This window comes from Peromyscus eremicus, chromosome 22 (assembly GCF_949786415.1).
Source record: "Peromyscus eremicus chromosome 22, PerEre_H2_v1, whole genome shotgun sequence".
Taxonomy (NCBI): domain Eukaryota; kingdom Metazoa; phylum Chordata; class Mammalia; order Rodentia; family Cricetidae; genus Peromyscus; species Peromyscus eremicus.
The window spans coordinates 3,458,447-3,470,934 of record NC_081437.1 but is presented as its reverse complement, the minus strand read 5'-3'; the positions used below and the strand labels follow the sequence as shown (position 1 = coordinate 3,470,934).

The following is a 12,488-nucleotide window of genomic DNA, read 5'->3' as shown; positions in this document are numbered from 1 at the left end:
TTCTAAGTAAGAAAAAAAAGATTGAGCCATAAAATTATACAGAAGTGCATGATAATATATATGTAGATTTTACATAATATTTTAATAAGATGCATTTTTAACACAAAAACTTGTTCAAAATTATATCAGCAATGTTTATGGGTGTTTTTGAAAGTTTGTTTGTGAAGTGACTTTTAAGGGTAACTTTATTAAAATAAAACAGAACTTGGCTGTCTGTGACGAAATGTAATTTTTCATCCACATTTATCTTTTCTCTCCTGTAAGGAGCACAGCCAGCAGGGAGAGATACTGACTGGGAGAGACACAGAAGTGGCTGGTGACTGCTCAGAAGCTCGAGAGGCTCACCTCCTAATTCTCCAAATACAACTAAAAATAACAGAAATGTTCATATAATTCCAGTACTTTCTCTTGTCCAATGAGTCATCAGTTTAATTGTCAGATTTCATTGAAGACTGGCCAAAATTAGAACCTAATTACACTGCTATATGTATGTATGTATATGAAGAAAAATAGTTTGCGATAACTATAACATGTTTTAAAGTTTTAAAGCTCGCCGGGCGGTGGTAGCGCACACCTTTAATCCCAGCACTAGGGAGGCAGAGGCAGGTGGATCTCTGTGAGTTCTAGGCTAGCCTGGTCTCCAAAGCGAGTTCCAGGAAAGGCGCAAAGCTACACAGAGAAACCCTGTCTCGAAAAACCAAAAAAAAAAAAAAAAAAAAAAAAAAAAAAAAAAAAAAAAATTTAAAGCTCAAATATATTACTAGCCTGCACTTTTACATGAAAATTTCAAAAACACATTATAAATGGGACACCCGTGCTTACACTGGCCATTCAAAAGGCTCCTATTATAAATAGATAATTACACTATAGACATATATATATATATATATATATATATATATATATATCTTTTGTTTTTGTTGGCCAAGTTCTGGCAACCCTACCCAATGTTTGCACAAACTAAACAAGTGCTGGACCACTGAGCTGCATCCTCTGCCCAGTGTGATTGTTGGATAACTGGTAAGACAGAAAGGGTACTGTTTGAGTACAGGATTGTGCAGGCATTATCTAAAGGATGAAAGACAGTGGTTAGAGATGTTTTTGTGTGTAGCATTTATTGAGTTATAAAATTATTACATGAATTTTTTTAAAATTTGAATCACAGCTTTAAAAAGGATATTAAGACAACTGTTTAAAACAGAAACAAAAGCTTATTGTCTTCATTATTTCCTTTCTTCATAAGTTGAAATTTTGACAATTAAAGAGATCACTGCACTGGAATTTAGCATTTAAAAGTTCCATGCAGAGACTTTTGTGTGTAAGTACTCTTCAAGGAAGTGGTATCAATGACCAGACTGTGGTGCTGACAACAAAAACACCAGCAGGGAAGCAGATGCCACCCGGCGCCCTGCCCATGCCATCCACCCTTCTCTGTGTTTACACAAAGTCACCAGCCTAGTTTTCACCAGGATTCTACGAAGCAAATAATACGGCTCCTATGCCAAGTCCTAAATTGAACAACAAAAAATTTAAGTTTTCTCACTTGTAATCTTTGGGCAGGCAGGCCAGAGAGTATGAGTAATTTAGCTCCTAAACTAAAATTACTCAACAGAAGAGGAAAACGAAAAACAAATTCTGTGAATCAGTGGAATTCTAGAATGGTAACTATGTTGTGGTCATTTCATAGAAGCAACAGATGCCTTTCACTGTCCAATAGTAAGAAATCCCCAGTACGCTTCAACAAGGAGGAATCCATTCATGAGCTTCGTCCTATTCGAAGCTTTTTCACAGAAGTAAACAATCTTTTTTCTACAAAGGTCACCTCAAATAAAATTCTGGCAACGTCTCTGTATCATTTGTGTTTAGTATTTACAATTTAACTTTAAAAAAAATCCCATAAACATTTTAGTTCCTGTAGAAACTGTAGGAATATTATACATAATATTCATTTTAAGTGGTTTACAATGTTGCACCAGATAGCCAGTAGTTACTTTTTATTATAGATAAACTGATTACAATGTATAATATTTGTGATACAGTTTGGTATTGCCACTGCTTTCCAGAAGACTTTGGCCTCAATTGGATAAACCAAGAGAAACCAAGTGACAATCCATAAAGACATCAGATCATGATTTTCCAAGTAGAGAGGAGTGTTATAAACAGTAAATGCACTTAAATCTCTAAACTTAACTAAGCCCAAGAAGATTCTAACTTCCTTAAAACATAAATCCCAACTTGAAGGACTCTTTTCAAGGTGTATTTTTTTTCTCTCTACTTTCTTCAATACTTTGGCCTACAGTTTATAGTGGGTGCAGAGCAACTGCCTTTCAGTGACAAACAAAATAATATTTCTTTCATTTCCTCTGGCCCCCTTCCAATCTGTTTTGTAAACTGATGTTAAAGTGTCATTAGTAAAATGTAAATCTGACACTGCCCTTCTCCTCTCCTACACTATACTCTTGTGACTAATAGGGCTTAAAATCCTTGAATAGTCCAGAAAAGCTAGCAAGGCCTGACCCTACTATCCTATTGACTACGGACCGAGAGCGTCATTCAAAGAGGACCCCTGACAGTGGCAGAACAGGTTGTAGAGATTTCTGCCTGCTGAGTTTCCCTTCTCCATGTTTACCCGGCAAGTCCCTCTCACATTCAGATATAAGTCTAATAGCTATACCTCAAGAAAATCTTGGACTAGGTCCCCTCACACTATTTTAAAATTCCAAACAGCATATAGCCATTCTTTAAAATATATCGCCATTTTTAATTCCCATATATATTCTTTCAAATGGTATGCCTCCTCAGTAGACTACAGAATGCTGAGCAAGGAGCTACTTTTGAGTGTACTCACCATTGTAGCCACAAGTTTTCTCCATTCCCATTGTAGCCACAAGTTTTCTCCATTCCCGCCCGGCCCCATGGTCCTGCAGCCATTTATAATAATCACTCAGAGGCTTAATATTATTTAAAAACTGTATGGTCTATGGCAGGCCTCTTGCTAGCTAGCTCTTATAACTTAACCCATTTCTATTAATCTATAAGTTGCCACGTGGCCATGGCTTACCAGTACTTTCATATCTTGCTTCTCCTGCTGGCAGCTTGCAGCTTCTCCCCAGACCCAGCCTTTCTTTTCTCTGTCTCTCTCTCTTGGATTTCCAGCCTGGCTATAACCTGACTTGCCATAGGTCAGAGCAGCTTCTTTATTAACCAGTCATAGCAACACATATTAACAGTGTACAGAAAGACATCCCACAGTACACCATTTCATTGCAGAAGCCTAAAGCTCTGGCACGTGCAAAGCAGTCAATCTATACTTATGTATAAAAAGAGATGAATAAATGAATGTATGAATGTGTATTGTCAAATCTCTGGTCTCAGGAAAGTTATATAAAGCAGCACTTTACTAAAGATATTTACTGCATTGCCATGCCCTATAATATTAAGCAATAATGCATCTTTATAGTAATTTGAATAGAGAAACTGAAAGAAAATGACATCACAATCTAGTATGATATGAAACATGTGACCATGAAAAGTCTAGGACTTACTTAGATCTGGAGATCACAAGAATAATTTAATTTCTTATGGATCATCATTTTATCCTTAATTTTAAGCTGGATCATCATGAGATTCACTATGTTTTTGAAACTGCTAGGAAACTATCAGTACCCTTAAGTAGAAACTTATTAAATAATAATGGCACAGACGCACTTAGATGCGTATGATCCACTGAAAAAGCTATGTGCCCCATAAGCATCCATCATTCAGGAAGGATGACATTGTTAGGTAGTTGAGCCCTAATAACCCTCAGGATCAAAAATATCAGTGGTACATAAAGTACCTGTTTCTGGGACCATTTTGTATGTATTTTTGCTCTTTGAAAAACATCTCATCCCCCCTCCCACCTACCCTCAAAAAAGCCAATCTGAAGGAAGGAAAAAGTTTACTTTGCATATGAAAAGAGACACAACTTGGAAATAAGGTGTTTCTGTTCCTATCTAGGCTCTGCCACTAACCTGATCATGAAACACAACTTTTCAGGTGTTCTCTCTCCATCAGTACATAAACATGTAAGTAAATAAATAGGTAAATCTTATTAGGATGTCAAAGAATTCATTCAAAAAAATATTCTTGAATGAAATTCACAGATAAATTGTCCCAGGCATCTAGATGGGAAAGATAAAACCACACCATTCCTTTCTCACTTTATAGTATCATCATATTTTTAGTTCTTATTTTTTATTTTGTTTTGTTGTTGTTGTTCAAACAGCCCTAGCTGTCCTGGAACTCACTTTGTAGACCAGACTTGCCTTGAATTCACAGAGATCTACCTGCCTCTGCCTCCCTAATGCTGGGATCAAAGGTGTGCGCCACCACTGCCTGACTGCTCTTAATTGTTTTAAATAGAAGGTTACTACAATATATTGTACTTCCTAAATTAAGTGTAAAAGGAATTGAAAGGACTGGGGATGCCTTAACTCTGTGTTTAATATTTGCTTAACTGTAATCTTTCCTGCACAATTTCTGTAATGAATATTTATTTATTTTGTTTTTAAATTGGGTTTATAAAGAATGTGGTAATCAGTGTAAATACTGAGAGGAGACAGAGCTTTGTTTACACTTCATCTGAATAGAAATCATCTCCCCCAGTCGTCAAGGCATGATCGGTGCTGGGAGAGGCATCCACTCCAATTAATTATTCAATAGTCACTTGACACACATGAAATGGAGAAAATAAGCAAAGCGAAGCCAATGCTTCTGGGAAGACAGACTATGCCTTAATCATTCCATTTCCCATTTCTTTGATAATCAAAAGAACCCAGCCTTTTGTTTTCATGCCATGACTAGTGGTGAGCTTTGCATTCTCTTTCAGCTCACATTTTCAAAATGAATCAATGCTCAGGACAATTCTGATGCATTTACTTTCTTGGGAAGATTTTTCTTAGGCCTCGGATACCATACTGCTCCAATATTCATCCTGTTAATTCCAAATTATGCACCTTACAGAAAGAACTATGCATTTGCCAAAACAAAATGTATTTTGGAAACATCTAATTCTGTTTCTCTTTAACATTCCCCCTTTTTTTTCAAGCTTTCTCCAGTCTTAACTGTTCCTCATTATGCATGATCCTTGGATCCCTACATTAAAATGCATAGAAATATTTTTAAAATTCATTTAAAACACTCTCCCACACAGTACAAGCTGTCATTGTGTCATATTTGTTTCTTAATTTAAGAAAGGAAGTTATATTTCATTAAGTTGCCTTCTTTATCATTTAAAGTGGCATTAGGACGCTTAGAGAAGTATTTTCCCATAAAAATAATATTTGCCATTCCTTATTAATCAGTACAAATGTATGCAACTTCAGGTTGTACTACTGAATTCATCTCACCTAGCTATCATATTCAGGATTTACAGTTCAGCTAGATTTGGTAGAGGAAAAAGATTGTTCTGTTTTATTTTTATAAAACATGAAATCTGATCTTATGTTCACGGAAATTTACCAGTAGAGATGAAGTGCAGTATGGGACATGGGATACAGTCATCTCTAATTACTTAGACCAAAGAACCTAACACAAACCCATATGAAAACAAAGCACGGGTAATAACTCTTAAACACCCCACCACTGTTCCCATGAAAGCTACAGAACACTCCTGAATAACACTTTTCTTCCTCCTAACTAACTCTCTTTGCTGTTTAAGCAGTTACAAATTTCATCATGTCTGCCTTTCTTTAAGAGCCAAATGAGAGAGACCTGCCAAGTCTAATAAGAATTACAAAGGCTGGCTCCTTGCAGCAGTATCAGCCAAAGGGGGGGAAATTTTTAAAGAAAAAAGAACAAAAACCCAAAGCCAGACATCACACAATAAAACACAGCCACACACAGAGCTTTTAGGCCCTGTCTTTCCAAATCAGATATAATTATAATAATTGACCTTTTCACATCAACCATACATGCTACCTATCCATGCACTGGCTGCCTTGATTTGACCCCAAGCTATATAGCTAATGAAAACCAAGACACCTCTGTTGCTTAGCTTCTAATATATTCATGTTTCATCCTAGGCACATCACTCACCCCCTTTCTGTTTATAAGTTTCTCTGCATCTATATAAGAATAATTTCCTTGGTCACTGTCATAAAAAATAAATAAATAAATAAATAAATAGAAGAGATACACAGAAAGCTGTGTTTTAGATGTAAAGGGGTGAAAATAAAGCTTAGCTGTACTTTGTTTTAAGCCCTGAGGACCACGGAAACAACCTGACTTCTGCTACTCACAAAAATGTTATCAGCTGGATATCTATGGAAAAATCTCTTCCCATCACTCACATGCATCCTGTTCAATAGCCTGGACAGTCTTCCCCATCCAGCGACATCTAAATTGCTCTAGTACTTTTGTTACCAAGCATTTGTTAAGCATGAAATACATTATCTCTAACATTCCTCACCATTAGCTGACCTGTCTCACACTTGAAGAAACCAAAGAAATCACAAAATTCGACTTGAATATGGCAAATCTGGGGATTGGGACATAACCATGGAAACCAATACTATTTTCCCAAAGCCTTCTGTTCATGAAGGAAATCTCTTTCCACAACCAGGGGCAGATCTTGGATCTGCAACGTTACCCAGGGCCTAAGGACTGTGTGCTCTGACCAGGAACCATGTGGACAGCTCTACCATGGATGGCCCAGGGCTGCTTACCCTGCATTTAATTGTCTCACCAAACACATGCTCAGTTTTCTAGACGCTTGACAATACCTTACAGGCAAGGTCTGTGTACTATAGTGACTGGTGATCCAGGACAGTACAGGGGCATGTAGGTGGGCAATGGCCATCGAACTACGGGAACCTGACAACCTTGGGCTGGGGTTTTAGGGAGGCCATTCTATCGGTCACTTGGAAGGAGGTAGACTTGCATGGACGGGGCCTCAGAAAGTGAGGGAGGCTTGCCCATTCAGAGGCTGCAAAGGGAGGAGGAGCTATCTGCGGAGGGCAGCATGGCCTTGAGGGACAGGCCTTCACCGGAGGCATCCGGAGGAGGAAGGCCCCATGCACCGGCCTCCCGCCCAGCCCAGGCCGAGGCTCCACGGGGGTCGGGCAGGCCTTACCTTGGCTGCAGTCCTTGCCGCGGAAGCCGGTCCTCGAGCAGTCGCACACGGCCTGGTCGTCGACCACGGAGCAGACGCCTCCGTTGAGGCACACGCCGCCCTCGCCCTCGTCGCCCGCCTCGCACGGGCTCCCCCCGCCGCTGTTGGGCGGCTCGTCGTCCAGCTTGACCTCGCCGCTGTCCACGGGCAGCGCCTGCGACGAGTTGACCCTGACGTCGCGGATCCAGCCCTTGAAGGGCTCGCGCTCCCTCACCGAGGCCAGGGTGAGCTTGAGCGCCGCGGCTCGCAGTTCGGGGGGCAGCCCCCCGACGAAGAGCCCGCTGAAGACCGTCATGTCCCTGCGCTTGGACTTGACCTCCACCCACTTGGCCTCGGCCTGGTCGATGTAGAGCGTGGTGTTGCGGAACTGGCGGCGGATGCGCACGCTGTGCCACGCCCCGTCGTTGACCGGCGTGTCCGCCAGCAGCGTGGCCGGCTCGGCGCAGAAGATGGAGAAGCTGAGCTGCAGGCGCCCGCCGCGGGTCAGGATGAGCTCCAGGAAGTCGCAGAAGCCCTCGTCGTCGAAGTAGAGCACGAGGCCGCGGGCGCTGCGCGTCTTCAGCTGGAAGCTCATCTCGCTCTCGCAGCAGGCGTTCCACTTGGGGAAGCGCGTCCACTGACCCTCGGCACCCGGGAACTCCAGCCCGCTGCCCAGCTCGGCCCAGCAGCCCAGCAGTAGCAGCGACAGGCAGAGGAGAAAGCAGCCCCCGCGCTGGACCAGCGCCGACCCCATGCTCGGGGCTGGGGTGCGGCGGGGGGGAGCCGGGGGCGACAGGGTCGAAACGGTCCTGGACACCGTCACGGAGAAATGGGGGTCCGTAGAGGAGTGGGAGGGAGGGGGCAGGTGGGCCTGGGAGGGGCGCACCCTCCTTTAGCTCTTTTTTTCTTCTTCTTCTCTTCCAGCAGCCCCTTCCTCGCTCCCAGTAGTCCCCTTCCAACTGGAAAGCGGAGACCCCAGTGGTACAGGGTAGCCACAGAACTTCCAGGCCAAAGGGAGGAGACACTTTGGAGGCAACCTTCTGAAAAAGACGGCTCAAAGATCACTGATCCATTTGCATCCAATGATGTCAAGTGAGAGCATCTGTGGCTCCAACAAACACTTCACTCTTCCAGGAACAACACCTGCAATGTGTCACCGGTGGTGCCCGCAGAAGGAAGGAGAGTCGGAAGGCAACTCGTACTTCTCAGGGACTGACGGGAAGCCAACAGTACGCCAGTATCTTTGGCTCTTGGGAAGCCTTGAGGACCCTCCAGATATTGGCCCCAAGAACGAAGGAAGAACGGATAGGAGGGACACCAGAACAGCTTCAGAGGCCTGCTTCTTCTGCCATATCACAGGTTTCCAGCACCACTGAAGTCAAGGCCAAATTTCTTGTGCATGTCTTCCCGGGCTGATTTCACGTTATGTTGACCAGCCCTGTCAGTAGGACTCAAACCCTGTTGTGAAACAGCCAGAAGCTGTTAGATGGTGAAATCAAATCCCAACAGCTCTCCGATTTTCTCCCTCTCCAAGGCCACACTAAGATGCTCGCATGTCAATTGGTTGTATGTTGCTGATGCATTTTGATTTTATTGTCTTTTTTATAAGGACCCCAAAATCTGTGGAAATTAAAATAAAAATTAAGGCCTCTATTCAATTATAGTATTATGCAAATCGTTACTCAACTAGGAAAGCAGGTATATGACCAATGATTTTATCAAACCAAAGAATTAATTTTGCTGGATACAGGTGCGTGTGTGTGTGTGTGTGTGTGTGTGTGTGTGTGTGTGTACAGTAAGGCCAAATATTTCCTACTATGCAATGTCACACTCTTACAGCAAGCTATTACAACCTTGAGTTTACCATATCTGTTCATTGGTAACCAGAATTTTAACAATTTGGTTGTGACATTCTTTCCAATTGTCCAAGAAAGTTTTCATTTCTAAAATGTATGAGGAAAGAAATGGAATGCCTTTTTAAAGGTTTTCTACTTACACCGTGTGCTAGTTCCATGGAGAGGTGATACAGCCTGTTCAAACCCCAGTTAATGGACAATTTTATAACAGGGAAAATACATACAAACTTATATTTGTATAGCATTCTTATCACTTGTCTCCCAGACAACAGGAATGTAGTGGTTTCTTGGGAGTCTCTTTAAAATTTCAAGCAAATATATTCCTCCTTTTTTCTATCAAATACATACTCTGTTATAATATAAAACATCTAACTGGAGCCAAATTTGGCAGTATTTATGTCCTTGCTGCCATAATATTAGTTATTTCAAAAATGGGTATTTAATATTCTGCCTAACAGTCTAGTGGTCTGACTCCTCCTCAAGTCTTTATCTGGCTGTCGGCCATTAGGACTTGTGTGGTCAGAACAGCAGTTGGCGTGTATGTCACCTCGGCTGTTATGGCTCCAGGATGCTCGAATTTAAAGCCATACCTTTGAATCACTCACGGTGCTCTTGAATCACTTCTTTTTATTTAACTCTAATCTGACAGGCTTTTGAAATGGTACAGAAACCATAAATCTTGAAGGAGGGACTATGAATTTTTTTAAACCAAATAACTCACATTTTGAGAAAAAATTAAAATGTATCATTTGGTCATTCCAGTGGAACATATCACCCTCACCATGTCTCACTATCTCCTACACACACACACACACACACACACACACACACACACACACACACTCTGCTCCAAATTTACTGCTTGGACACAGAGCTCAGTATCTAATTAACACTTTTTCCCCCTACAAGCTGAAACTAGCAGTAATTGATGGCACCGCATTGTGTCTGCTCCTCTGTGGAGGGAGCTGAAAGCATTTCTCTTCAGTTCAGAACGATCCCTACAGGTGTCAGCTGAGAGCCATCAAGCTAGGGGATCCCACTTCAAGTTCCTCCCCAGATGAAATTGATGACGGGATCTCTTCTTTCAACATAGACACACCACACACCATACACACACACACACACACACACACACACACACACCTCACAGATATAATGAACTTATACACTTCTTACCAAATGGTAATAAAAATCTCAGTTGCCTATTTATTATGGCTGATACATTCCTCACCCTCAGCTATTACAAGTCATATCTCTCCTACTCCTGTGCCAAACCCAAAGAAAGGTGCTTTTAAAAATGATCAATAATAGCATATTATTCAGTATACTTTCATGTTTAAGGAGGATGTGGAATATGGTAAATGTTCAGTATTTAGCAAAATTAGTCTGGACTATCACAAGAGTAGTGCTTTGAGGCCATTCTCTGCTTGTTTCTGTCTCTACGTCTGTCTGTCTCTCTGTCTATCTGTATCTCCTTCGGTCTGTATTTCTGACTCTCTCTCTCTCTCTCTCTCTCTCTCTCTCTCTCTCTCTCTCTCTCTCTCTCTCTGTGTGTGTGTGTGTGTGTGTGTGTGTGTGTGTGTGTGTGTAGAAAGAGAAAGAGAGAGAGAGAGGATAGAGACAAACTGGGTAATTGACTGTTGGAGCTTATTATTGTATAATTTTACATGTATCACATAACCTTTTTGCACCCTGTCTCCTGCCCTCCTCATCTGAGGCACACCTTGACCATTTTGGAAAGGATGGAGAGAAGGAGGAAAAAACCTGGAAGAATGTATATATGTATATATATGTATATGTATATATATTCTTATGTATATATGTATGTGTATATATATTCTTATCACAGGGGAGGTCAACTGGCTTTCCCAGTTCCTAGAGGAAGCTCATTGTGTGAAAGACAGTATCTTTATTTATATGGAAAAAGAGTATTCTCTCTCAGTGCCCAAAAAGACCTGGAGAGTTCACAAATTAGAAGATGAAATAAAGGGATCTGAAAAACAACCATACTGCAGCCAAAACAAGAAGCGCTCTAATTCAAAAGCTGCCTAACAGCCTCATTAATCTTTTCTCTCGTTTCTAGAACAAAATTCATTCCCAAGTCACTGGAAGGATCAATACAGTATGCTGATCGGCTGCAGTTGCATTTATTTTATCATGTTTTCAGTGACACACATGCACACACACACACACACACACACACACACACACACACACACACACCCCTTACCATAAAACCTTTCAATATATATCCCTATAAGGAATCTGAAATCTGTGAGAGAAATATTACAAGTTTTATCTTTTTGGCTCTGGCTTTTGCAAAGTACCTCAATACCAATGCACACCCAAAATTCTCCCTGGCTTTCCCGCCCAGTCTCTAAGCACCATCCCTAACACCAGTGCAGTTTCTTGGAGCCTGAAGTCTATTGCACAAATTAAGGATGGGCACAGTCAGGACCGATGGGGAAGGAAGAGAAAGAAAGAGATGTAGATATGTTTTATTTTATTGTTTTGTTTTCTAACTGCCTTTCCCTTTTCTTTCTTTGGATAACAAATCACTGCATTTAGCCTTTAAGTTACTACCTAGTTCCACCATCTCATCTTCTTGCCATTTGAAAGGCTACACGCAAAACAAGCAAAATCTACACTCCTCCACCCTCCCACCACCCATCCTTCCCTCTGTATTTGTGGCAGATCCTGGCCCAGTTACAACCGGGAAAGATACCCTTCTCCAGCTTGCCTCGCCCCATCCCCTCCCCCAGCCCAAATTGAGCTCCTTTACCTGCCTGGTTATTCCCCTTAGCTCCAGCCAGAGCTTGAAGCATGCATCGGTCAAAGCGAATTTCCTGAGGTCTAAGGATAAGGCGACTGCTGCTGCCTTTTTCCGAGGCGTCAGGCTTGAGCGTCTATCTCCAAGAGTGCGGAAGGGAAGAACATGCAACGGAGGGGAGCAGCAGGGGGAGCAGGAGGAGGAGGAGGAGAGGGAAAAGGGGAAGGAAGAGGCGGTGGTGAAGCCCGAGAAGGCTGGGTTACGTGACGCCGGGTGCTGTCCTTCTGAAAGAGAAGGGCGGAGCTGAGCTCTCCGCAGTACCATGGAGAGCGGCCGGCCGGTCCTCTGGCGAGGGAACCGGTGGCCTCAGCTGGCAGCCGCAGCCCCTTCCAAGTTCAGATGCTGAGAAGCAAGGTGCTTCTACCTTTGCATCGTCCCCTTGCAGGGGGAATCTGGGGGCGGAGACTTGCCACAAGCACTTCTAACTAGTCACTCGCCACCCTCCCTTCCGAGGGAGAGGGGAGAGAGAGAGAGAGAGAGAGAGAGAGAGAGAGAGAGAGAGAGAGAGAGAGAGAGAGAGAAACCAGAGTCACGTAGCCTACTGAGCATGCCCAGGCCCCTGCTAGACCCACGAAAATCTTGTGGAGATTCCACTTCTCCGGGATTTAGTCATGATTGGGCGGGGGTACCTGAGAAGATGCCAGGACTCGGCAGCTAAAGGGAAGGAACA

The 12,488-nt window shown here is 42.5% G+C and overlaps 1 protein-coding gene across 1 annotated transcript in view; it reads right to left on the bottom strand.

Annotated features, from left to right (window-relative positions):
- The window catches only part of LOC131897339 (neurexin-1-like), a 99,810-nt gene extending 91,867 nt beyond the window's left edge, over positions 1-7,943 (bottom strand). The window contains exon 1 of the mRNA XM_059248200.1: positions 7,115-7,943. Within this exon, the coding sequence (XP_059104183.1) occupies positions 7,115-7,886 (772 nt within the window). The 5' untranslated portion in view covers positions 7,887-7,943. The remainder of the gene's footprint in view (positions 1-7,114) is intronic.
- Between the last annotated feature and the right edge of the window lie 4,545 nt (positions 7,944-12,488).